Raw genomic sequence first — 26,171 nt, forward strand, 5'->3', positions numbered from 1 at the left:
TCCTCTTCTATAAAGAAGGCTCTGGGTGGAGAGCATAGCCAATACTGTGGGTATTAATTAGCCTTTGCCCCCAGCCATGCTAGTCCTTGCTCAGTTGTGCTACATTCTGGGAAAATTCCCTCAGCTTCTTTCTGTTTTTCAGTCTTTAGTAGTGTCCATTCTGCTATTCAATCCATCAATGAAGCATGAGTAATCTCTAGCTTCAGTTTCTAGGATCTGTCTTTGTTAGAGTGTAAGCTGCCTGTTGCTATGAATGCCAAACTTGAGAGACAGGGGCTAATGTAAAGGACAGTGGTTTATTAAGATGCCAGACATCTGAAACACGTGGGGGCTCATGTCTCAATACCCATCTTCATATCTCAGTGTGGATATAAGTTTTTATGAGGGAGAGAGGAACAGAACAAAGAGGTCAAGGGAGGAGGTTGAAAAGTTCTCTACATGCAGATGAGTACAGTCCATTCCGATAAGGCAAGTGATGGTCCAGTGAGCGTCATCCTGGCTCCACGGCTGAAGGTCAGCAAATAGCCTGGAGCGGGGATGCCTGAAGGTCAGAGTCTGTATCTTTAGGATCCTTATACAAACACTGTGTTTATCTACAGGCTACTTATTAGTGAGCATTTACAGAAACAATGTCAAGAGAATGGTGGGGTGGGTTACAATTCCCCACTGTTATAACAGCAACCTGTTCTTGTGACAGATCCAATTCCTTCACCAGTCTCTTAAAGAATATTACTTATAAAGTTTCTTTTGCTTACTTTGATGCCTCTCTGGTGGTATTAAGCGCCCCTCAAATGTTTAATGCTTGGGTGTCTGTTTTTTTTTTTTTTTTTTTTTTTTCATTTATGATTTCTGTTTCCCTGTTGGTGAATCTAAGTTCTAATTAGGGTGCCTCTCCTCAACTGGAAGAACGTGTGCTAAGTTTTCTAGAGTCCTGCCCAGTCAGAATTCTTTCTAATGAGGTCTGAGCTCTTGTTTTTAGCCGAAGGTCAGTGCCAAAATCACCTGTTCCCTTATATTTTTAAATTCTGAGGCTCTTAGGCTATGACCTTGTTTTTTAGGTTCTGTTTTGTTTCTCTCTCCAAATTTTATACTTCTACTTTTACCACTGAGCCTCAACTCCAAAAAAGGGAGTAGGGCTCAGCTGTTCCCAGTTCTTTTTTATGTGGCTCCCCCATGATCTTCTACTCTCTGTATTTGTCCTAAATTAAAATATCTCTGGAATTGTCCTTACATCTTTAGTAGTTTTCTCCTGTCCTCATCTGGGACAAAGATTTTCTTGTCTTTGTTTCTCTAACAATTTAATTCAATTTAGAAATTTCTCCACAATTGTTCATAAACGGCACTTTTTGTTTCCTACAGTCACTTAAGGATTTACTCTTCTAATAAAATATAATACAAATTGCTTCATGCACACAATATAGATTCTAATACAATAAACACCTATGTGTCTACTACCCAGCTTGAGATATATCACAAGTAATGATAGTGGAGCTCAAGAGTTAAAGATTTCAGCCTTAGTGATTAATGCATGTGAAAAGCTGTTCTTCCAGAAACTGGAACGCATGACTCCAATTCAACCTTTGTGCCCTGCGGGTATGGAGGTGGTATGTGAGCCATTGGGTTCCAGGGAGGAAACTCTGTGACACAGACAAAGAATTGTTGATCAACAGATAAAGAAGTACTAGGAAAATGGCTGCCAGATTGCAACTCTTATCCAATTAACCATTTTTTCCAAACCCCTTCCCTACCCTTTCTTCTCCTTATAAAAAGATCAGCTTGAAATGAGATGTTAAGATGGTCTTTAAGGGTACATAACCAGCCATCTTCTCAGATTGCCAGACATCTGAATAAAGCGCTCATAAATATTCAGTCCTTGTCTCTACTTATTGGTCCTGGTAATGACAGGCAACACAAACATTGACTTTTCTGGTTCCAGTAGCACTTAAGTGTTCATTCCTCCCTGCTCTCATTTACCTCCGTTCTCCACTGGAAATGTTTAAAGGGGTTTGAGACAGGCAGAGAGGTAGAGGAACATGATCAGTTTACAGTTTACTATGTCAAGTCAATCACCCCTGAAATAAAATTTTCAAAACCAAGACAGGAAAGTGTTTGAGAGCATAGTTCCATCTTGATTACTAATTGCTGTAAATCCTAATCTTCTACTGTCTTAAGGTGTATATAATACATAGTCAACACTGGGACATGCTATTCCTGTGCATGCAAATTACAATAAAAGTTATAAACTCTAATGTGGCAAAGTCTCTATTTCTAGTAAATCTCAAACTAAGATCATCAATATATTTCCATGATAACAGAGATCTTTAATACATCACCTCAGACAATGTTATTATGAGAGCTAATGTTAAATTTCTCTTTGAAGTCAGCTTACTGTAGTATTAAAACAGTATCTCTAGTAATAAAGTTTCAAAATTAGGTAGGTATTGAAATGCATCGGAACTTTGATGCTAGAAATAAATACTAATTAGGGTTTACTGTTAATCTAAGAAATGAATTTTGCCCTGGCTGGGTGGCTCAGTTGGTTAGAGCATCATTCTGTACACCAAAAGGTTGAAGGTTTGATTCCCAGTCAGGACACATACCTAGATTGCGGGTCTGATGCCTGGTCAGGGCACATGTGGTATGCAACCAATTGATACGTCGATACTTCTTTCTCATATCAATGTTTCTTTCTCTCTCCCTTTCCCTTCCTCTTTCTCTAAAATCAATGGAAATATCCTTGGGTGAGGTGGTTTTTTTTTAAATTAATTTTTATGATCTCAAAAATGAATACTATGAGACCTATACTGTATACAGAAATTACAGTGTACTGCATGTAGTAAGGCTGTAAACACATATGTATCATTCTCAGCAGAACATAACAGAAGACTTCAGGCGAGGGCATGTTTGGGAATGTAGCTTTGAGGAATGCCCCATTTCCTTGCAGGAAAAACACCTGGTTGGTAATGATAGCATTCTTCCTGTCCCAGATAAGATTCTAACAAGTCAAGGAAAGCCCTGTAAATGGGGGCTTCTCTTTTCACCACCAACCATATCACCTTGAACTTGTAGCACTCTTACAATGTATGGCTGCAAAACCTCTTTTCTGCCCCAGCCCCTTTTTGCTACATGGTCCACAAATTATATGTTATTAACTGGTATCTGACAAACACATTCCATTTGCAACTCTGTAATGATAACCAACCAAGGTCTAGGAAGGAGTGACCTGGCCCTAACCCAGTATAATCCAACATATAATTGTAGCACACAGCTCTTTCATGCTGCCCAGCCTCTGCCTCTTCACATTATTTTCCTCTGGGAAATACTCTTCTTTCACTCTAGGTTATCTTAATAAGACTGTCAAAGTCCCTTAAGCCGTAGGGTAGACACATGATCCTAACTTGGGAAATTTGGTAGGAATTTGATTATTGAGCACAAGGCCAAACATAGAAAATACAGAAGCTGAGATTTTTTTTTCTTTGAGCAGTAACTGAGGTGGTTGTTTATTCACAGGTCTGCAGCTCACAGAAGCTGAGATATTTTGATGGCAGGGCTCTATAAGGATTGTCCCCTAGTTTTTATAACTTAGATGCCTAAGTTTATCTGGTTTTTATTCTTCAGGCTGTTGGTCTAGCTTTTGCTTTTTTCTTTTTCTTTTTAAGATTTTATTTATTTATTTTTAGAGAGGAGGGAAGAGAGAGAGAGAAACTTTCATATGAGACAGGAACGTCAATCAGTTGCCTCTTGCACACTCTGAACTGGGGACCTGTCCCGCAACCCAGGCATGTGCCCTGACCAGGAACTGAACCAGCAACCTTTTGGTTTGCAGGACGATGCCCAATCCACTGAGCCACACCAGTCAGGGTGGTCCAACTTTTTTATGAGCTGTTCTCTGTCCTGCTGATAAACGTTGTTTTGCTTAGGATAGCTCTAATGAGTTTTTGCTGTTTGCAATCAAAGACACCTACCTGGAGAAGCCAATTCATTAATGTCACTGTAAGCCATTTCCTTAATTTGGAAAGCTATAGCCTTTAACACGTTACAGTAATATGCTTATGTAGATTATATAAATCTTTAAAACTAAACACTAACATTTGTATAAAGTTTTTGAACAACCCCAAGTGAACTCCTAATTTATTTTCATCCCCCAAAATGGTGCAGTATTTTTATGAGTAAAATAATACATTTCTGACAACACAGTAGTGACCAAAAACACTTCAATAAACTGGCTTTCGTCTCCACCCCTTCAAGCTTACTCTAAGTAAAAATAAACATTAAATTCACATACGATTGGTCTTTCCAACTGTAGTATATACAAATAAAAATGACAACTTTAAAGTAAAATCCTTGGTTCTAAAAGAGAGAAATCATATCAGACTGAGAACACTTTGACCAATTCAGAGTCATAGTCACACAAAACTACCTTCAAAGGAAAATGGGCCAGTGAGACATTGAAGTTTCTGCTTTCAGCTATGAAGAATTAAACTTAAAATGCATTCATTCTTCCATCTTCTAATGTAAAATAACCTACTCTCAGAAACAACATAAGCATTGTTACAGCGGTCTAGCTCCTAAATGAAAATATGGGCTGAGTTTACAGGTCACTTACTAACCTACCTTAAAAACCTTTGAAAATTAGCCATGGATCGAAGTATTTACATAAGTTCAAATCTTTATCTAAAGATAAAAGGGGACACAGGCCCTTAATCTCCTTTAAAAAGAACATTTAAATTAAACCTTTGTTGCAACCAGTCAAAACCTTCATTCACAAATGTTCCTTAAATATCAAATTTCTCTTCACAGATGCCATGTCCATTTTCTTCATAATCCTCTCTCGTTACCACCATGTCTTCAAAATCGTCGTTCTCGGATATCAGTTTGCCACCTTCCCAAGAATAGGTAATAGGGCTAAAAATAAAGGTAAAGTAAGTGAATCCAGGTAGTCTTATAGAACTAGACTCAAAAAACATTCATTAGTAAGTAAAATGTAGCAATCTCTACCCAACAGAAAATCATTTGAAGTGTCAAATAAGCATAAACTTCATAGGACTAAAGCGATTGCAGAAAGAAAAGAACCTTGGTCAACACTACAAGTAAGTGATCTTTTGATGTTTTTCCCCCTGTGCCCTGAATTGTAATAAAAAACAAGAATATAAGCAAAAGATAAAAAATACATGTAACAAAAAACACTGTCATAACTGAGTCTAACTTTTCTGTATGTGGCAAAGACAGGTCATATCTCATCAATTCACACAGCAACCCATGAAACAGCTATTATCAATCCTGTTTTACAGATTAAAAAAGTGAGGTTCAGAGAGATTAACCTGAACTGTTTTAACCTGAACTGTTTTCACACAGTCTGTGCTTTTGCTGCCATACATTGTTGTCTCTAGTAAATGACACATTTAAAAAACACAGGGCATGATAAACAGTTACATGGTAACATATGGACAGACAATCAGTAAACCTAGAGCATGTTAAACATTTAATTGGCTTTATTTACAAGCAAGGTTGTACTTTGTGTTATGACTCAATTCTATTTCTATTGTTCCTCTATCCCCAATTCGTTTCAAATCTAAAAAACGAGAAAGAAAAATTTAAATGTTTTTCTTATTGTACTTATTGCATTTCCTAATGTTGGTAAACACACAGACACATATATACCACACATACATGTATATGTGTTGTGTGTGTATGTGTATGAGGTCTGTCCATAATGTAATATAAAAAATAGAGACATTTATGGAAGATACAAGAAACACTGTACACAGGACAGTGACGCCTCAGTCCCCTTCAAAGTAGGCACCTTCAGACCTCACATGGTTCTCCCAGTCACCATCAGCTGCCCTAATGTATTTTCCTGAATGTCATCGACAATCTGAAATCTCTTTCCTTTCAAAGGTGATTTTAATTTTGGGAAAAGCCAGAAGTTGCAGGGCAATAAATTTGGGCTGTAGGTAAGCTGAGTCACCAGGGTGATTTGATATTTCACCAGAAAACTCTGCAGGAGACGTGATGCATGAGCAGGCACGTTATCGTGATGAAGCTGCCAATCACCAGTTGCCCATAGCTGCGGCCTTCTGACTCATCCCAATAGTTTCTGTGGAGGAGTGTTCAAGCTTATAGCAAAACCTGATACAGGTTCATTGTTCTGCTTGCTCAGTCATTTTGAATGTGACAGCTACCCAGTACACATGCTCACTCAATTGCATCTACTGCCCCCACTGACTAGGACAGTGAGGTCATCATTGTTCATGCATGCACATTCCAGTCCACTCTCCTTGGCTGCCAGGATACATTAATATTGTGCAAACCATTCTCGTTATATTAACAATGGCTGGACTTTTTCTGGATGGACTCTCTCTCTCTCTCTCTCTCTATATATATATATATGTGTGTGTGTATACACACACACACACATACATATATATATGTATGCAGTAGATGTGCAATAAAGATTTGATGAATAAAGAATAAAATTATTTCTGTGCATCCCTTGGCCTGTAATGTGTGCACAACTTACATTTAAAATGCAGGATAAAAGTTCAATATGCTTCATACTCTACATAGAGTATATGAACATTAATGCTATTAAAAACCACTTCAATATCTAATGGTTGTTTATTCTTTTATCTGATAGCTATAAAATTAAGTGATCAGATAAGGGCCTTCTGTTAACTGCTATAGATTTTGAAAATGTTTACTTTAGCTTTAAAACAAAACTCTAAAATTAAATCAGGATTGTGGGGTCTGGTTTGCACCTCTGCCACTTAAGACTTCGGAGCAAGTGGTTATTTAGAGCTCCTGCCTCAAGAAAAAGAGAACTGGGTTTTGGTCTGGTCACTGATATTAACTGTGTGTAAAGCCTTTGCCATCTCATGAGCTCTTGTTTATTTACAGAGTAAGAACACTGAACAGGATGATGTGTAAGCCTTTCTTACAGCTCTAAAATTTTACCTTTTTCTTTTTTAACCACCAAAGTGGAAATGATATCTGCTTTTTCTCATAGAACAGGATAGGGGGATATAAAAGTTTTTTGGTTTTGTTTTGGTCAAAATAGAGTTTATTGGGTTGCCACACTCAGCCTCCCCTGCGGTGCCTGGAGCCCTCCTGAGGCGGAGGCTGCAGAGATGACACCCTGATATCGAGTTCAGTCTGATCAAGAGCATGGCCAGGCTCAGGGCGACCGGCTTTGCTCCTGTGCACCCAGCTGTGCTACTAGCCCGTATAAAGCAGTCTTGAATTTAAGAAAAACTAGTTAAATGCAAAAGATAAATTATCTTAAAATATCCCCAAACAACTTATGAACTGATATAACTTAGCTTTTTCTTTTCTTTTTTTTTAATTTACTTTTAGAGAGAGGGGGAGGGAGGGAGAAACTTGCAAGTCCCCAGCTGGGGACCTGGCCCGCAACCCAGGCACATGCCCTGAGCAGGAATGGAACTGACGACCTTTTGGTTCTCAGGCCGGCACTCAATCCACTGAGCCACATCAGCCAGGGCGATTATTGGGTCAATTATTAAATTTCTATAAATGAGGATCCCAAAGGTGAAATAAGCCAACCAACGTGGTAGAACCAGGTTTTACACTCATCTCCCTATTGAGAGACCACTTTACCTACAGAATGACTTCCGTGTTTTGTTTCCGTGACATGTAAGCCAGCACTTACTTTTCAGGCAGCACAACAGAAACATCATAATCTGTTGGCGTGAGACATCGAACTTCTGAGTAAACCCGATCCCTAAATCCTGGGAAAAGGGAATTTCCTCCTGTCAAAACAATGTTCTTAAAAAAATGCGGCTGCATTTCTTTAAAAGAAAAAGAAGAAAGAAAGGGAAAAAGTATTAGAAAATCTGTTTACTTATCTTTCTGCAATGATAAGGATGAGGGCTTAGGTTAAAGGAACTAAGGATTATAGTTACTATTGGGAAACCATATAATTTTTAAAGTACCACGTAAATTATAATTTCTAAGATTTCATAATGAAGAAGAAACACATTAAATAGAAATATGATATCACAGTTATTAAAAGAAAGGCTAAGGTGAAGGGCTGAACCACAGGCTACTTACTATATTACACAGGTGCACTATACATAAATCAGTAACATTTTATTTAGTTTTTATTTATTTATTTTGATATTTTATTTTATTTTTTAAAGATTTTATTTATTTATTTTTAGAGAGAGGGGGAGGGAGGGAGAAAGAGAGGGAGAGAAGGAGAGAAACATCAATGTGTGGACCTGGCCTGCAACCCAGGCATGTGCCCTGCCTGACTGGGAATCGAACCAGAGACACTAATCAGTAACATTTTAGTAGCAGGCATTTGATAATTATAATTATTCTTACCCAAAATGGGAGGGGTTTTTGTATAGGAGATTGTGAGATAGAATAAGGACAAAAGGAGTTCCTTCATGACATTTTAATGTGAGAATCCAAATTTGCATGTTATCTCAATGAGACAGACATTTATGTAAGAGCTGTGCGATACTTAACATTTGATAGTGAAAAATATGCACAATCTATAATAATATTTAAAGAAAGGATCTTAGGTCTTACACTTATTTAAGTTACATGAGGGCAAACTTTAACTGCCATAAGGCTAACCAATATTAAAGGCCTACTAAGCACCCCTGGGAAATTTATCAGGATTACAATAATAAGTACTGGCCATCCCACCTCACAAAACAAGGAATGAGTTCCCATATATTGACATTGAATCTCCTGGCATGACATTAAAGGAGTATAGTATAAATGCATGACTATAGCTTTATATAATATGTGAAATTAATATGAAATATTAATATGAATATAGTTGTGAAATAATTATATTCAGGTGTTGGCAGTTATGTGACTTTCTTTTTCATTGTTCTTTTTTTATATATATAATGGGAGGAAAGGGTATTGCATGTGCTACATTTTCTCCAATGCCTAGTGTTCCTTATGAACTAGGAAGACATTTCCAAGATATAAAAGTACTCTAATGTTCCAACACATTAGTTAAATCATACTTCAGGAAAACCTAGACATCACTATGAAGCACCATACTTCAATCTCATTAAAATTAACTTCCTGTATATCAATCCAAATATAACAAAGAATAAAGCAGTCCCACCAACAGCTGAAAACCATTAAATTGTTAAGTTATATTAAAACTTTTTGTAAAATAGATACGTACGACAATTTAATACTCATGGAGAGATGAATTTCTTCAAGTTTAAGTGGACCCTAATGACTTCTCCTATTATCAGATTTATAACCTAGGACCAATAAAGAATTACTCAAGTACATTACTGGATCTGGAAATCTCTACAAATGAAACAGACTTGCCATTTGCTGAAACTGTTTAGAAGAAACAGATGACTTTTCTAGGGTTCATAGAGCTTACGACTTTTTAAAAATATCATTACTACTCAGTATTTTAACTATGTACCTTCAGGTAAGTTCTGAATTGAATAGACAATAGCTTCTGGAATTCCCATTTCTTGAATGCCTATATCAGAAGGATTAAAAAGTATTTCTGGAACAGCAAATCTTTCATTGGTCAGACGAAGAATTTGTTCCCCAGATTTGTATTTTCCACTTAACACCATCTCTTCCCTTGGCTTAAAGAGAAGATAAAACATTTAAGCTACATTATCTGGCTCACATGACTAGTAACATTTAGTAATATGTAATACTAATATATTAACATGTTTTTGGAAGTTTCAGGATTCTCAAAAGTTAAAAAAGAATAAAAAACACTGTCTTATGTTTCTTCCACTATTTACTTTCATGCCCCTATGTTAGATGCTTATTGAATACTGTGGTTCCATTCTATCAGGATCTCCCTTTCCCATGTGCAAAACCCTGTAAAATGTATCATTTATCCCATCTCTATTTAAAAATCTGTTTCCAAATGATTTAAGCAAATATATGGCATTATCACTGAAATTCTTGTTATTCTGCTAACCCATCTACCTATGAGCTGTGTTCCTAAAGGGGCTAGAAATATTTAACAACATTCTACATTATTAAAATAATATTCCCTGTCAAACTGGCTGGTGTGGCTCAGGTGGTTGGAGGACTGTCCCGTAGACCAAAAGGTCCGGGGTTAGATTCCTGTCAGGGGACGTACTCAGGTTGCAGGTTCAATCCCTGGTCAGGATATATACAAGAAAGCAACCAATTTATATCTCTTTCTCTCTTTCCCTCTTCATCTCTTTCTAAAAGCAATGAAAAAAATTTCTTTGGGTGAGGATACAAATAAATTTTAATAATAATATTCCCTCTCAATTTTACTAAGATTCATCAGCTCTTCTAGATTCAGTTATAGACATTCACTTCATTTGACTAATATATGTAATTTCCCTCCCATAACAGAGTATATCCTAATCCTTTATATAGGTATGAAAAAATATTTAAAATATATTAAAAGAAATGTGAATAATTTATTAGTACAGAGTATTGTATATGTAAAGAATATTATACTAACTGCTATATTGCACACCTGAAACTAATACAAAATAATATTGAATGTAAACTGTAATTAAAAATAAAATTTAAAAAATACTATGGATTTTAAAATATAATCAGTCATCTCCTCTCGGTTCAGATTTCAGCTTCCTCAGAGAGGCTTTTTCTGACTCTCAAATAAAAGGTCCTTCCATTTTTCTCTACTATCACTCTATGTATTATCCTTCATAGACTATATTGTACACTATCACGTATCCATTACATAGCACAGCATAGTACTAATACACAATAAGTATTCCATAAATTCATGAACAATTGCATGTAAGCCAACAAAGCTTTTCTTATCATTTGGAAATTCCAAATGAAATTCCATTTTTAATCCTAAAAATTAAACAATATTCACAATACTAGAGGAAGAACAAGGAAAACTACAAAACACTTTTAACCCAATTAAACTAGTGTCACACTAGCAAAGAGAAGAATATTATTTCTTCACAGATAAAGTATTCTTTCTCAGGTAGAATGAAAAATACTCACTAATCATCAGAGAAATGCAAATTAAAACCACAATGAGATACCACCTCACACCTGTCAGAATGGCTAACATCAATAAATCAACAAACAGGTGTTGGTGAAGAGGTGGAGAAAGGGAAGCCCTCGTGCACTGTTGGTGGAGAGGCAGATTGGTGCATCCACTGTGGAAAGCAGTATGGAGATACCTCAAAAAATTAAAATGGATCAGACTTTTGATCCAGTGATCCCACTTATGGGAATATATCCAAAGGAACCCAAAACACTGATTCAAAAGAACATAAGCACTCCTATGTTCAGTGCAGCACTATTTACAATAGCCAAGATATGGAAGCAGCCCAAGTGTCCATCAGTAGATGACTGGGTAAAATAATTATGGGACATTTATTCACTGGAATACTACTCAGCCATAAATAGGGAAATTTTACCCTTTGCAACAGTATGGATGGATCCAGAGAACATTATGCTAAGTGAAATAAGCCAGTCAGAGAAAGACAAATACCATATGATTTCACTCATATGTGGAATCTAATTAACAAACTGAACTAAAAATGAAAACAGGGACAACTCATAGATGGAGAGCAGGATGACAGCTAAGGGGGCAGGGGTTAGGGGGTGGAGGGACTGAGCAAAAAGGAAAAAGGGCTCATGGACGTGGACGACAGTGTGGTGATTGCGGGGGGAAACGGAGTATAAGAGGATTAAAAGGTAATGTAAAAAAATACTACAAAGATTAAGTTTTAAAAATAATAAAAAAAAGCAAAAGTTACTATATATTTACAAATTCATTTAAAAGTGATATTGGCTTGAGTTCAAAAGACATAACTAATTTTGTCAACACTCAAAATAACCTGAGAGAGATGCAGACTTGGAGAATTTCAGCTGACAAAACATTAGAGGTCATCTAGCCTATGGCCTTGATTTTACAGAAGAGAATCATGTGACTTACCCTGCATCAAATATCTAACGAGGGGAAAGAGCCCTGAAGCCATTAACTGTTAATATGTAATCTGGATCTACAAATAGTTTCTGGTTTTATGAGTACAATTCCAAAAAAGATTTTAAGTGTAGACACAGACAAAAAGAGGTATTTATAAGAACTGCTGGGAGTTGCTATTTTAGTCAATGTAGGCCATGGTTCCTGCATAAGCCCTCATAAACTTTATTCCGGTACCATGAAAGAAATGATCAGTTTAAATTACAATGGCTCTCCAGAGGGGAAGGAGGAAGAGAAGAATGGGGCGGGAGGTGGGGGGGGGGGAGGGAGGGTCTAGTCAAGAAACTAGTATAAATGACCCATGGACAGGGACAAAAGGGTAGGGATTGACTGTGGAAAGGTGGGGCAGTGTAGATCAATGGGGGAAAAACTGAGACAACTGTAATAAAACAATTAAAAAAAAAGAAATTACAATGGCTCTGCAGAAGGTGGTAATCTTAATTATGAAGGGTATTTCCTCAATTTAGGTCAGTCAAGTGTATCACACTTTAGTAGGTATCCTCTTTCCGATAAAAGATAAAGCTGGAATTTCTATCAGTTGTAATCAGTAATGATATTATAGGCCTTATTATTGTTACTGTTATTGCTATTATCATCATTACTAGAAAATCAGGTTTGTAGCCCTTCCTCAGGTATTTAAAAATATTCTTAAACTATCAAGGTCCAGATTTTAACAAATACCCTAAGTGTAAAGAATCTCAAATTTTTCTCTGTATGTAGTATTGTTTTTCTAATTTCATAAATATTTATCAGCTCTCACCCAAAATGTTACATTATCAGGAAACAATGAAAATAAGTTAATCGAATATTAAATTCAGAATACTACATTTTAGGAGTATTCCTAGATAATAAGATTCTGATCTGGAGGGCAAAGGTCAATAAAAGAGCTGCAAATAATGTGATGTGGCTTTTGCCTTTTTTCCCCAAAGATAATGAGTAAGACAACGGTCAACTGTAATAACTATACTTCTACTGGCTCACTATGTAAGGTGCAGGTTTAAAAAAACAAGGCTTATGATTTGTCAGGAGGATATTGGCATTGTTTAGCAGAGATAAGGGCCAATAAACTGGCAGGTTGTCATCTGCAGGGCAGGGGATAACTACATTTTTAAAAAAAGAGAAAGATTTCCAAAACCAGTTGGCAGTCCAATCATCTGGAAGAGACTTTTTCTTTTTTTAAGATTAAGTAAGTTTTCAAACTCAGGCACTAAGCATTTCTAGGGACAGAAATTGAGAATATGAATATTGTCCCTAATGTGTTTTATATCACTGGAATGTTTTAATCAGCTGTAATACATAAGGATGATCAAATGTGCCTAATGAGAAAGCAGACTGATAGCTTCATGTTTGGAGCAGTCTATGAAGATAAAACACACACCTTCCATAAGCCAAGTTGGACTTGGGCTTCTAGTTTCTCTTCCTAGTTCATGTCCTCCAGGCAACCTGATCACATAATCTGTCCCAGTTCTCACTTCTGATAGTCACCCTAAGTCCTTCCACAAGGATCTGCTTCTAAGGACATTATAGGATGATTTCAAATTTATAAGGCACTGGGTAGCCTTCTCTCAATTCTGATTTGTATTTTACCTCAATAATCTGGTCAAAAAAAATTGTTTTTACATTTCAGGCATGCAAAGGAGTATAAATAATTATATAAAACCCATGTATCTATCAACCAATTTAATGCAATTTTACAGATAAATTAACACTCCCCTTTTTAATTTAATGTTATAATTCATATAGTTTTATACTTTTACTTCATATTTATATAGTCCTAATAACAAATTACTATTTTGCATACCCTGAAACTGTATATATCCTTCTAAAACTTACTTTTAGACATGTTTCTGAGAATTATCCATGATGATCTTGTAGTTCTATTTCTTGTAGCTCTATCTCATTTTCAGTACTGCTTATTTTATAATATGAATATACCAAAATTTATTTATTCTGCCATTAGTGGATATTTTTTAATGTTAACTGTTTTGTACTTTGGGAAATATTATAATTTTTTTAATCTTTAAAATTTAAAAATTTTTTTCAATTACAGTTTACATTCATTATTATTCTGTATTAGTTTCAGGTGTGCAGGATAGTGGTTAGACAATCATATACTTTATAAGGTGTTCCCCTGGTACTTCCAGTACCCATTTGGATATTTAGGCTCTTCCAAAATTTTCACTCTTTTAAGTATAGAGCAACGAATATTACCATATAATGCCTTCTTGTGCAATATGCTTACATTTTTACCCAAGGTTTTTAACTTCCTAACAGTCTTTATCAAACCAGTCACTAGAAGGACTATCTTCACATTTACCCAAACACAGAACTGATAGTTTACCTGAGCTGATCAAAAATAAGGAAAAATTACTTTATTTTCACATCCAAGATAACCTGCTTCTCAACACTTTGAAAGTACAATGGATTTTGCCCTTTTCAGCTAAAATCTGATCATAGCAGACCAAACACGAGTAAAATTCAGCCCTGGATGAGCTGTATCAGTGATATTCACAATAGGCAAATAACTAACTTCTAACTGGATTTAAACTAATTCTTAAGTAAACAGAAAAGGGTTAACCATCATGATACAGGTAATGATACTGTTTATCTCCAGATTTGTCCATATGCTGTCATTCGGCTGACAGTTCTTTTCCTAAATAATTTTAGTGAGATATTTATTAATCATTTATGCACTTGCGCCTGAAGAAATGGCCACCAGGAAGGCAGTCGTCAACAATTCTGTTAAGACTCTGCCAACCCCAGCAGGACGCTTTTCAAATCTGATTGAGATGGTCACTAGAAGAAATCTAATCAAGGATTTTTCAAATTACCTTACAAAAGCCCTTTTTAATGGTGCTAAAGTCAGGCAAAACATAGTCTATCATTACTGTATTTTCTTCTCCTTTCAACCTGGAAAACAAAATATACACTTATGAGACATTTTAACTATGGGTAACATTTGCAAGAATCAACCTCCCAATTCCTAGGTCATCATTGTACATACTTGGCAATATCCATATCTCTATAAAAATCCTGAGACACATAGCATACATCTTCTTTGACTTGATTAATCACATGTGTTTCATCCATAACATGTAACTGCCTAAAAAGAAATAAAAATTGTAAAATTTTGAATTTAAATATAACTTATAATGATCATTAAAAACATATTTTCTGGAATTAAATTTTCAGGTAACTAATTTTTTAAAATAGTAAATTTTCAAATGTGTAAAATATCTGTAACTTTATGGAATACTTATTTCCATTGTCTTATTTAATCTCCACATTATACCTCGGAGGCAAATTAAGTTCTGTTTACAGAAGGAAATTGAAAACAAGGATTAAGCGGTAAGGTTTACCCAATGAAAGAGCAAACTTTTTCCTCCAACCATTCTAAACAGAATCTTGCCTTAACTTTTTGCACTTTTTTTCTTTTTTGCTTTCTTTTTACGCTTCACATATTTGCATGTCATTCTTGCGCAGGGGCCATGCTAATCTCTGTATCATTCCAATTACTAAAATTGCCAAAATGAGCACCGCACTTACTTTTCTGATGATAGAAGTACTGTTAGTCAGCACACAGTACCTGGCACATAGCAGATGCTTAATGAATATTTGATGAGTGAATCTCAGAAAACACAGGCTTAATGTATAAAGATTTTTTAAAAACAAACAAAAATGGAAGGATATATCCTTTGAATATTTTCCTCTGCACATAGATTATATACATGCTTATATTTTATGTTTGAGACTAAACATTATCTCATAAACATTTTCTCATACTATTATATATATTTTATTACATATTCTTTAAAAATGATTTTTTTACTGCCCTAAAACATTCAATCAGAGGTATCTATTAAAATGCATTTATCAATGTTCCTATGTTGGAAGTTTAGATCAGGGAGGAAAGATGTTGTATGTTTATAAACATGGACTTTGGAACCAGAGACTTAGTTTTAATCCCAAATTAGTAGTCAGGTTACTTTACCTGTTTGGAACTCTATCTCTTCAACTCTAAAAAGATAGATCACCAACTTAACACATCTATATTAAGCATATCATTCTAATCATACATGTAAAGTGTTTAGCACAGTTCTATACTCAATAAATAAAAACATTATTACTGCTTCTACCTTTTTGCTTTTGTTGTAATAAACATCATCATATACACTGTGTTCCACCTTCTCCAAGATATACAACTGTACCAATGAGAATTAAAAAATGCTAATTAAACTATAAAAATTCTAAGATACCAATGATTGGAATATTAAACCCAATTTCAAAGGTTAAAATATAAAAAAAGTATAACTCAGAATCAATGAAATATAGATATTTTTATCTATATCTCCTATTATTTCATTACTTATTCATACTCTAGGACACAGAATATGAAATACTCTTAGTCTCTTGGTATACTGCCAAATTGTTTACCACAAGTTATTTCAAGCTGTGCTGTGATCAGCAGCAAATAAAGAGTGCCATATTACAAATCTATACCATCATTTTTTTCCTTTTTTAAAAATAATTTATTTTTAAAATTTTTATTTTATTTACTTATTTTAGAGAGGAGAAGGTAGGGAAAGAGGTAGAGAAAAAGCTACGTGTGAGAGAAACATCAATCAGTTGCCTCTCACACCCACTCCAACTGGTAACAAGGCCCGTGACCCAGGCATGTGCCCTGACAGGGAATCAAACTGTTGACCTTTGGCTTTGTGGGAGAACACTCAATCCACTGAACCACACTGCCCAGGGCTTTTGTTTTTTTAAATTAACTTTTAGAGAGGGAGAGGGAGAGGGAGGGGGGGTAGAGAAGGAGAGAAAAAGAGAGAGAGAGAGAGAGAGAGAGAGGGAGAGAGTGATCTGTTGTTCCACTTATTTATGTATTTAATGGTTGATGACATTTTTTCATTGCTTTTAAGGAGAGAGTAAGGGAAAGAGAGAAACATGAATGTGAGAAAAAAAAAAATTGATTGGTTGCCCCCCAGACATGCCTGGACAAGGGATCAAACCCGCACCTAGGTATGTGCCCTGAACGGGAATTGAACCCTCAACCCAAGCATATCAACAACTCTACCTGACCAAGGCTACACCATCTTTGAAAATATTCCATTAAAGTGAATTGTAAAAATGGCATTTTATTTGCATTTTCTCTACTAAGAAGTGCCAAGAGGAAGAGGAATTCTTGTCTGTTTTGTTAACTCATGCATCCTAAGCTCCTAAACAAATGCTTGATTAGTATTTGAATTGAATCTGTAATTTCTATAGGTTTAACATTTTTTTATGTCTGAGAATTATCCACATATATCCTTTGTATGTAACTCTAATGATCATCTATCTGTGTCACCGACCATTTGTTTTCTGAGAATTATCTAACCATTTTATACCTGAGTAGCTTTCTTATGGGTTGATACATTAAAGAAAATAACCTTATTATATTTGTTTCAGGTTTATGTTTACCTTAGTTTTGTTTACAAGAGTTTAAATTTTTTATGTAATTAAAGAGAAAAGTTGGCAAAATCTCTTGCTTAAGGTCAGTGGTTTCCCAGATTACAAGGGAACAAAACAGGTAGAGTGCTTTTAATATTATATTTGAACTATGTTCTGGTTACTTGGGTATACTCACTTTTTGAAAATGCATTGAGTTATACACTCAACGTTTGTAAATTTTTCTTTACGTATATTTTACTTCAATAAAAGTTTATATTTAAAAAACTTATATGTAGGAAAAACATACCCTTTATTATTTCTTCTAATGCTTTTATGTTTAGCAACGTAGTTAAATAATTACTTGTGGTTTTGTTTCTAAACTTAAGTTTTAAATCCACTTGAACTTTAGTGTATGAGGCGGATAAAATTTCAATTTTTCTCCAAAGAGCCAACTTTCCCTGTATTCTCTAGAATAATTAATCCCTTCCTTATTGGTTTCTGATGTTTTCCTTAGTATATATTGCTTTTTAAAAAACATACAATGTGTGATTGAAGATTCACCATTGCCCTGGCTGGGTGATTCGGTTGGAGTGTCATCCCATACACCAAAAGATTGTGGGTTTGATTTCCAGTCAGGGCACATACCTAGGTTGCTGGTTTGGTCCTGGTTGGGGAGCGTCGGAGAGGCAACCGATTGATGTTTCTCTCTCATATCGATGTTCCTTTCTTTCTTTCTCTCTCTCTCTCCCCCCCTACACCCACTACTGCCACTTCCTCTCTCTCTAGAAATTAATAAAACATATGTTCAGGTGAGCATTTAAAAAAAAGATTACTATTCAGTTCCATTTATCAGTTAATCATTCTAATTATTTATAAGTTAAAAATGATTATCTACTAGAGAAAGTCTCCTTTCACTATTATTCTTTTCCATACATATTTCTGGACATTCTTGCCAACTTATGCTCTACAAGATTAATTTGAATAGCCTTGCTTTTTAAAATATATAAATATATATATATATTTATATATTTTACATTCATTGTGGAGGAATGATTAAGCGAACAGGCTCTGGATTCATATTGCCTGGGCTTTGGTTAACATCTTTATCTGTCTTAACCTTTTCTGCGTTTTCAATTTGCTGCTTTTAATCTGACTGAGGTAGGGGAACTAAACATCCAAATTTTTAAAAAATAAACTTAATTCTATTTGGTTCTGCAATTAATAACATAGTATTGTAAATGCTATTCATGAGTGTTCCATTTTTAGAATTAATCTATAAACAAGAAAAAAGTCTTATTAAAAAGTGGTAAATAAATGTTACAAATCTCAGTAATTAAAAATAAATGCTATAGCATTATGCTAAAGGTTACATACTATATGATTCTGTTTCTGTAACATTCTTAGAATAATAAACCTGTAGAAATGGAAAGCAGACTAATGATTGCCAGGGGACATGCATAGGGTAAGAAAGCAAATATAAAGGGATAGCACAAAGGAATTCCTTGAAGGGATGGAGAAGTTCAACAAATATTATTTAATCCAGAAACAGAAATATCAATGTATTATTAAGGCTTATAGAAATTAAAAAATAAGTATAAATACACTTCAATTTCTATAGGTGTTTAACATTTTTTATGTCTGAAAATTATCCACATATATCCTTTGTATGTAACTCTAATGATCGTCTATCTGTGTCACTGATCATTTGTTTTCTGAGGATTATCTAACCGTTTTATACCTGGGTAGCCTTCTTATGGGTTGATACATTAAAGAAAATAACTTCGTCATATCTGTTTCAGGTTCAAGTAGTATATTGGCATGAGAGATGGAAAGGAGGGGCAGAGGTTTATTTTCCTTTTAGACCTTTATTTCCTTATATACATTTTAAATTTGTTTTACAATGTACACGTACAACATTTACAATTTTTAAATACCATTAATATATTAAATTCTGTAGAATCTGGAAATGCTTTTTTCGTGGACTCTACCATTTTATACGCTAGAAAGCTTTTTAATTTAAACATCATTAGTATTCATATAGGTGGTATAGCTTTTTAAGCAATAGTAATACAGAATTGCTGCTGGAAGTTATAACTAAGTATAAAGAATAATTTTAAATTGCTTGAAAAAGTTTATTGCTAGCATCCCATCCTCCCCCAAAAATAAAAGCTCAGTATTACCTGTAAGATATGATCTCCTTTAGATGATTCGTTAGGAGTTTTCCTCCCACATTTATCCTAAAAGGGAAGAATGCAAATTTGGATCAGTTCATCACACATTTTTCAGTTTTGTCCTAAAAAATAACATAAAAATCAAATGCAACTCACCGAATAATTGCTTCTTTTTTCTTTTTACTTCTGCAATAAGGAACTATATGTGTAAAGGAATATCCACTATCTACAATGATACAGCATAATTCGGAAGGATTATCTCGGAAATACCTATGTGCACTGAGAGCCCCAGCTAGTAAAAAAGATAAAAGGAAAAATAAGCATGAAGGTATAATTAATTTAAAGAATAAAGAAAGGTAGAAACTAAAGCAAGCAAAGAAAAACAATTTCTTTTATTTATAAGAAAAATGTTAACATTATAATTCTGTCAAAAGGTCTTTATGGTGTTTAAACTTTAAAACATTCCTTTTTTTGTAGTAAATATGAGATAAATTTGTGATCAATTTTTAAAAAGATTTTATTTATTTATTTTTAGAGAGAGGGGAAGAGGAAGAGAGAGAGAGAGAGAGGGACAGAAACATCAATCTGTGGTTGCTTCTGTGTGCCCCCAACTGGGGACCTGGCCTGCAACCCAGGCATGTGCCCTGACTGGGAATCAAACTGGTGACCCTTTGATTCACAGGCCAGCGCTCAGTCTACTGAGCCACACCAGCCAGGGCATGTGATCAAATTTTAAAGGTAAATATTCATTTCATAGCTTATAATCATTATATTGGCAGCAGATAATTTTACTGAGCATACATTACATGTTGGGCACTATTCTAATCTCACAATAATCGCATTTTACCGAAATTGCAGCTCATAGCAGTTAAATAATGCATCCCAAAGTCACACAGTTAGAAACTAACAGAGCCAGGATTCAAATGTAGGTAGTGTGACTCTGGGGCAGAGCTTCTCAACCTTGGAAGTACTGATATTTGGGCCAGATAATTCCTTGTTGTTGGGGCTTTACTGGGCATTGAAAAATGTTTAGCAGCATCTGCATCCTCTACCCACTAGATGCTAGTAGCACTCTCACAGTTGTGACAACCAAAAATGTCTCTAGACATTGCCAAAAGTCCCCTGAGGAGCAAAATCACCCTTCGCTGACAACACTGTTTTAGAGATTCTGCTCTTAATCATTATAGTATATTGTTGCTTTATACAGACTTAAATTCTGAAAGCTAAATATTTGAATACGTTCATTGTACAGCCACGTAATGTAATTCTAACCTTTACTAAACTTCCTTCTGAATGATATTTACAGATTGTTTTTCCTCATGTTGACAGCCTGAACTATTAACATTATTTTAATCAATACTAATAGCTAACACATCTATAACAGAAAAGATAACTACCACAGAAACAATAATATTTCAGAGATTAGAAATATGTGGTTAGTAACTTCACTACAGAGAAATATCAAATAGCAAAAAGATAAAATCTGGGTAGTTCAGTTGGTTAAATCATCATCCTGATACATCAAGGTTGCGGGTTCAATCCCCGGTTAGGGCACATGCAAGACTCTACCAATGAATGCATAAATAAAATAAACAAATCAATGTTCTTTCCCTTCCCTCCCCTCCCTTCACCTCACATTCCCATCCCTGACTGCCTTCTTTCTGTCTTTCTTTCTCTTTCAAATCAATAAATTTAAAAAAATTTAAGATTAAAAGAGAAAAGTCTGACTAAAAAATTTCTAGGGATCCATCTAGTTTTTAAATTCCATCTCTTATTTCCTTCAAATCTAAAAGAGTATCACCCAATATTCTTGAATTTTATGTGTTCCTTTACCCTATTCATATCTCTAATGTCAACCAAAACTTTAACTCACCATTTACTCTTAATACTGCTTGAAACTGGTATTCTTCAAATAGAATTTCATTCATCGATTCTTGAATTGAAGTGAAGTTAAAATATGGTTCTGTGATAATAATATTAGTATCTAAAAAATCAACCTACGAGAGAAAAAAAATCCCAAAGGTTTTATACTTTTGTGGTTATAATTATAAACAGATGTTTTACATACATAAACAAACTTACTTTATCCTTACAATAATCCTCAGAGACAGGTCTTATTATAGCCATTTAATAGGTGAACAAACTGAGGCACACAAGAGCTAAGTTACCAAGGTTCATGTACCTAATTAGTGACATAGCTAGGATTTGAACACAAGAAGTCAGATTACAGAATTCATGCACTTTAACTATTTAATTTTTAACTGTATTAATGGTAGCATTAATAAAAAGGTACTATCAAATAGTTTAAAGATAATTATGCGCAAGTAATAACTACAAGCATTGGGGTTGTTATTCTGCTTTAAAAGTTACAAGGTGACAAGCTTGAGGATATTTAATGTTTACATAATTTTCTCCCACATATTCTGAAGCAGAATTAAAATTTGAACATTCTTTCTGTACACTTAAAATTCACATTATTGTCATTAAAAGCACATAGCCCTGGCTGGTGTGAACTAAAGGGACACTGGTGCAATTCCCACTCAGGGCACATGCCTGGGTTGCAGGCCAGGTTCCCAGAGAGGCAACCACACATTGATGTTTCCCTCCCTTTCTTCCCTCCCCTCTCTCTAAAAATAAATAAAATCTTTAATAAGAAAAAAGTACATATTTCTCACATTGTAATATTCACACATGTAGATATGTAGGTAAAATTATTTTATTGTAAAAACAAAAATAAAATACTGAATTGGTGTCATAACAGTAGAAATTTGAAGTAAAATTTTAATCTTGCGTTTCATATAGATTCTTTCTTTCCAACTTCAAAGACCACTTCAATATGGAAATTTTATTCACTTGCACTTATTTAATATTTAGAAAATCAAAGCTAGGCACAGTATATTAAGTGACTTATATATATGAAGCATATTTAAAAGTTTATAAATCTTAAAAGCTCTAATTTTCATTTGCCTAAGACATGGAAATAAATTTGAATACATACTCCAATTTGTTACCTGATACATTTCTTTTCCAAAAAGGTAATCCCAAACTTGTCTTTGAACATCCCAATTCACCAAGTAACCCTAAAAAATTTAAAAATAAATTTAATAATCAAAATATTTTAACAATTTTTAAAAATCAGATTAATATCTTTTAAATTACTGATTTCTATCTCTTTATGGTTACCTTCATCAGTCTAATGCTGTTTTTCTCCTTTTACAAGATCAAAAAATTGCAAATTAACAATAACCAAAATGTCAAGGCTTCAAAAGACACATCAATATGTAGAGATGATTCTCTATACTTATTTTCTTTAATGTGTTCATCTCATTTAGCTTTAACATAAACTAGTAAAATTCAGTACCCATACCCATAATCAGTAACTCAATCATGGTCATTTATTTTCTTTACAAGACCATTTAATTTCAAGTTTTGGCTTTATTAAGCTCTTATTTAAAATTTAAATGACTTTTTTCAGAGACCTAAAATTATTTCCATATATACAAAAGCTTATATATAAACTTAAAAATTATATTTAAATTTAGGTCTACAATGCTAGAAATGACATATAATTGAATTACCTTCTGGAATGGAAGGATGTAAAAGAGCCCAGAAGGGTCTTTTATTTCATCTATCTGGTTAGCAGTAAACGTTTTAAGGCGTGCTGTTTTTGACCTGAACTGACAGTTAGGAACAACCCTATAAATAAAGAATCAAATAACATAATTATTTTCTAAATACTTACTTGCTATAAATACAATTACTTAACCACCACCCTGGATGCCGAATAATATCCTAAACCCGAGTTTCTCACTGTCTTCAAATAATTTTTTTAAATTCTTCTTTTTAGGATTCTAGTATATACCAGATTGTATACCAGGGTCTTTTTCTTTCTCAAATAGTTCTCAAGACATTCTTGTAGGTGGGTATTGGTTCTACTACCAGAGATGAACAGGGAACCTACAGTAAAGTTTGGGGTCTTTCTGGCTTCAATCATTCTGGTAAAAGGTTTACAACCTCAATATTCTGGCCATAAAATTGTTTGCACGAAGTCAAAGATTTTCAATCAGCAAGATGCTATAGGGTAAAGAAGTGGAAGCAGTTTTCAATGTGATTGCAGCCCTGGATAGTGAGGCTCAATGGATTGAGCGCCAGCCTATCGACCGAAGAATCGCGGATGGATTGGGGGCAGTGAGGGTGGGGGGGGGCAGTCCCCAGGTGGGGCCTTAGGAGAGGCAACTGATCTGTTTCTCTCCCTCTCTTTCCCCTCTCTCTAAAAATAAATAAGTAAAATATGATTGCTGTCCACCTTGAACTTACAAGCTGTTTAGGAAAATAAAATAGAGCCGTATCAATCATACACACGTGCACATTTCTCTCTCCGTTTAAGTATATGACTTTTAAAAGCTGCATTGTAGTCAATCTTACGGTTGTATTACAATTTTAATCAATTTGGTATTCTCGATTATTTAGCATGCTTTTCTTTTGCTACCATACACAATGTCTATAAATAGGTAAGAGCATCCTGTATTATACTCTTAGCAAGCATCTCTAATTTATTCATTAGGTAACTAACAGAATTGCTGTGTCAAAAAAATAAAAACAATGCTACACATTGCTAAAGGTTTTCCAGAGGCTGGAACAATTTCCATTTCTAAGCAGTTCGACTGTTCTGTTTAAAAAAAAAACGGAAAGGAGGAAGGAAAAGAAAAAAACAACAAAACCTTTGTGAATCTGAAAGAAGAAAAACGTCTTTAAATCTGGTAATTCTTTATGCAAACATACACGAATGCTAGAGTAATATTTGTTTGACTATATAATCAACCAGGTCAATCAATGAGCATTTGGAAGGGCTTAGATACAAGGTTTCGAATTCGGAGGTCGAGGAGCCGTCTGAAGATTTGAAGCTATTCCAGGAAAGTGCAAACACACACAAATGTTGCCAACGACCCCCGAAGATTCTTTAACTTTGTGTACAGAACTGTCCTTCCCACCCCCACCGCAATCAGGAACCGCTTCTCTAGAAGCCTATTTTACCCAGCAATTTCCGGTTACAAAACGAAACACATGTCCCACTTCCGGGGGCGCACAGCCCAGAATTAACATCAAAATCCCAGTTCAAAGTTTCCCAGCCTCCTAGCTCCAACCAGAGCATCTCTCAGGCTTAGGGCTGCACGGAGGCATTGACCTTTTACCGACGTCTCAAAAAAAAAAAAAAAAAGCGCAGTATAAAAATGACTAGGCGTGTATGCCTTGTCCCTCGGAGAGAACGAACACTTACGAGACATTTTCATGGCTGTAACCGATTTTGGCGTTGTACGCTCCGTTATCCAACACCAACGTCGTCATTTTAGCAAAAACGATGTCCCTTCTTCCTTCTGCCGGCCTTCCCACTTTTTTTTTTCCGGCAGTCAATGGTTTGTAAGGGTGGAGCTTAAGGGCGTGCTTCCGGTTTCCCTTAGCAACGGAGGACGCCGGAAGCCAGAGATGGCCCGGCTGCCCTGCTCATCAGTCAGGACTGTGTGCTGCCGCCCAATCCATTTGCGTCCCGGCAAGATCCATGGGTGGAAAGCGGCTAAATGCTTTTTCGCCCATTGCGAATTTGTCCTTTATTTCACAGTTTGACTTGCTACTGCAACTTTCTTCTAACCTCTGTAGTGAACCAGGAGTGTGTGTGTATTCGGATAGTATTGTTTAGACTGTGACAATTATGTATAGCAAAGTGCAAAATCATACTCAGCATGGTATTGTATATGAGGTCTTTTCAGCCTCATTCCTCGTCATTGCCCATCCTACTGTAGGATCCAACTACTCTGAGTTACAAATATGCTGTCCGTAAACCGCCTTGCTTTTTTACTCGCGCTCACACACTTCACCCCGTCTACTTGTTCTGAAAGACAGAGTTCTGTGCCTTTCTTACCTAAAAAGTCTTCCCGACATTGGACATACTTATACGTTCCCTTTCCTAAAATTAGTGCTCCTCCTATATGTTCCTGTAATGTTCTCGGCTGACTCCTGTTTATCATAACGGTTAAGAGAATTAATTTTGGATTGGAATCTGGACTCTGCCACAAAACGGCTGTGTAACCTTGGTTAATGAAGATAATAATGATTAATACACGATACTTAATGTGTGTGGGTAGACTGCTCTAAGAGCCTTACATGTATTAACTAATTTAATCTTTACAAGTTCTGAATTAGGCAGTATTATTGAAATCAAAAACATGGTTAAGGGTGCAGTCTCTGAATTCAAATCTTTAGCTCAAATTCTGGTTTTGCCACTAGATGGCTGGATAGATTATTTAACCTAAGTCTTGGTTTTCTCATCTGTATAATGGAATAATATTAACAATACCCCCTTGTAGAATTGTTTATGAAGAGGAAATGATAAAAGTCAAGTGCCTGGTAGTAGTTATCACCATCATCAACATAATCATTTTTTAAACATATGATCACTCAGGCAAACTCCTTGAAGTCAGGCATTCTATTCTATTGGTGTCAACATCCCTTTGTATTAAAAAGTCATTAAATATCCAAAATTAATTGTCAAATTTTAGTGATTTTATTTTCGCTATTATTCAATTGACAAGATCCCT

General features: G+C 35.1%; 1 protein-coding gene and 1 pseudogene across 1 annotated transcript; both read right to left on the bottom strand.

The window, feature by feature from the left end:
- Window positions 1-2,265: 2,265 nt before the first annotated feature.
- ACTR6 (actin related protein 6) lies at window positions 2,266-24,970 on the bottom strand. Its single transcript, XM_090272640.1, has 11 exons — window positions 24,857-24,970; window positions 23,157-23,274; window positions 22,590-22,658; window positions 21,452-21,575; window positions 19,735-19,870; window positions 19,588-19,644; window positions 14,982-15,080; window positions 14,809-14,887; window positions 9,428-9,599; window positions 7,667-7,805; window positions 2,266-4,905 (listed from the first exon to the last, which is right to left on the bottom strand). The coding sequence occupies exons 1-11, from the start codon at window positions 24,922-24,924 to the stop codon at window positions 4,776-4,778; spliced, it is 1,191 nt and encodes a 396-aa protein (XP_090128766.1). The 5' UTR covers window positions 24,925-24,970; the 3' UTR covers window positions 2,266-4,775.
- On the bottom strand, window positions 15,416-15,514 carry LOC150011193 (U6 spliceosomal RNA; annotated as a pseudogene).
- Window positions 24,971-26,171: the final 1,201 nt, after the last annotated feature.

The sequence above is a fragment of the Furipterus horrens genome, unplaced genomic scaffold, assembly GCF_987537825.1.
Source record: "Furipterus horrens unplaced genomic scaffold, mFurHor1.1.pri manual_scaffold_4, whole genome shotgun sequence".
Classification (NCBI taxonomy): domain Eukaryota; kingdom Metazoa; phylum Chordata; class Mammalia; order Chiroptera; family Furipteridae; genus Furipterus; species Furipterus horrens.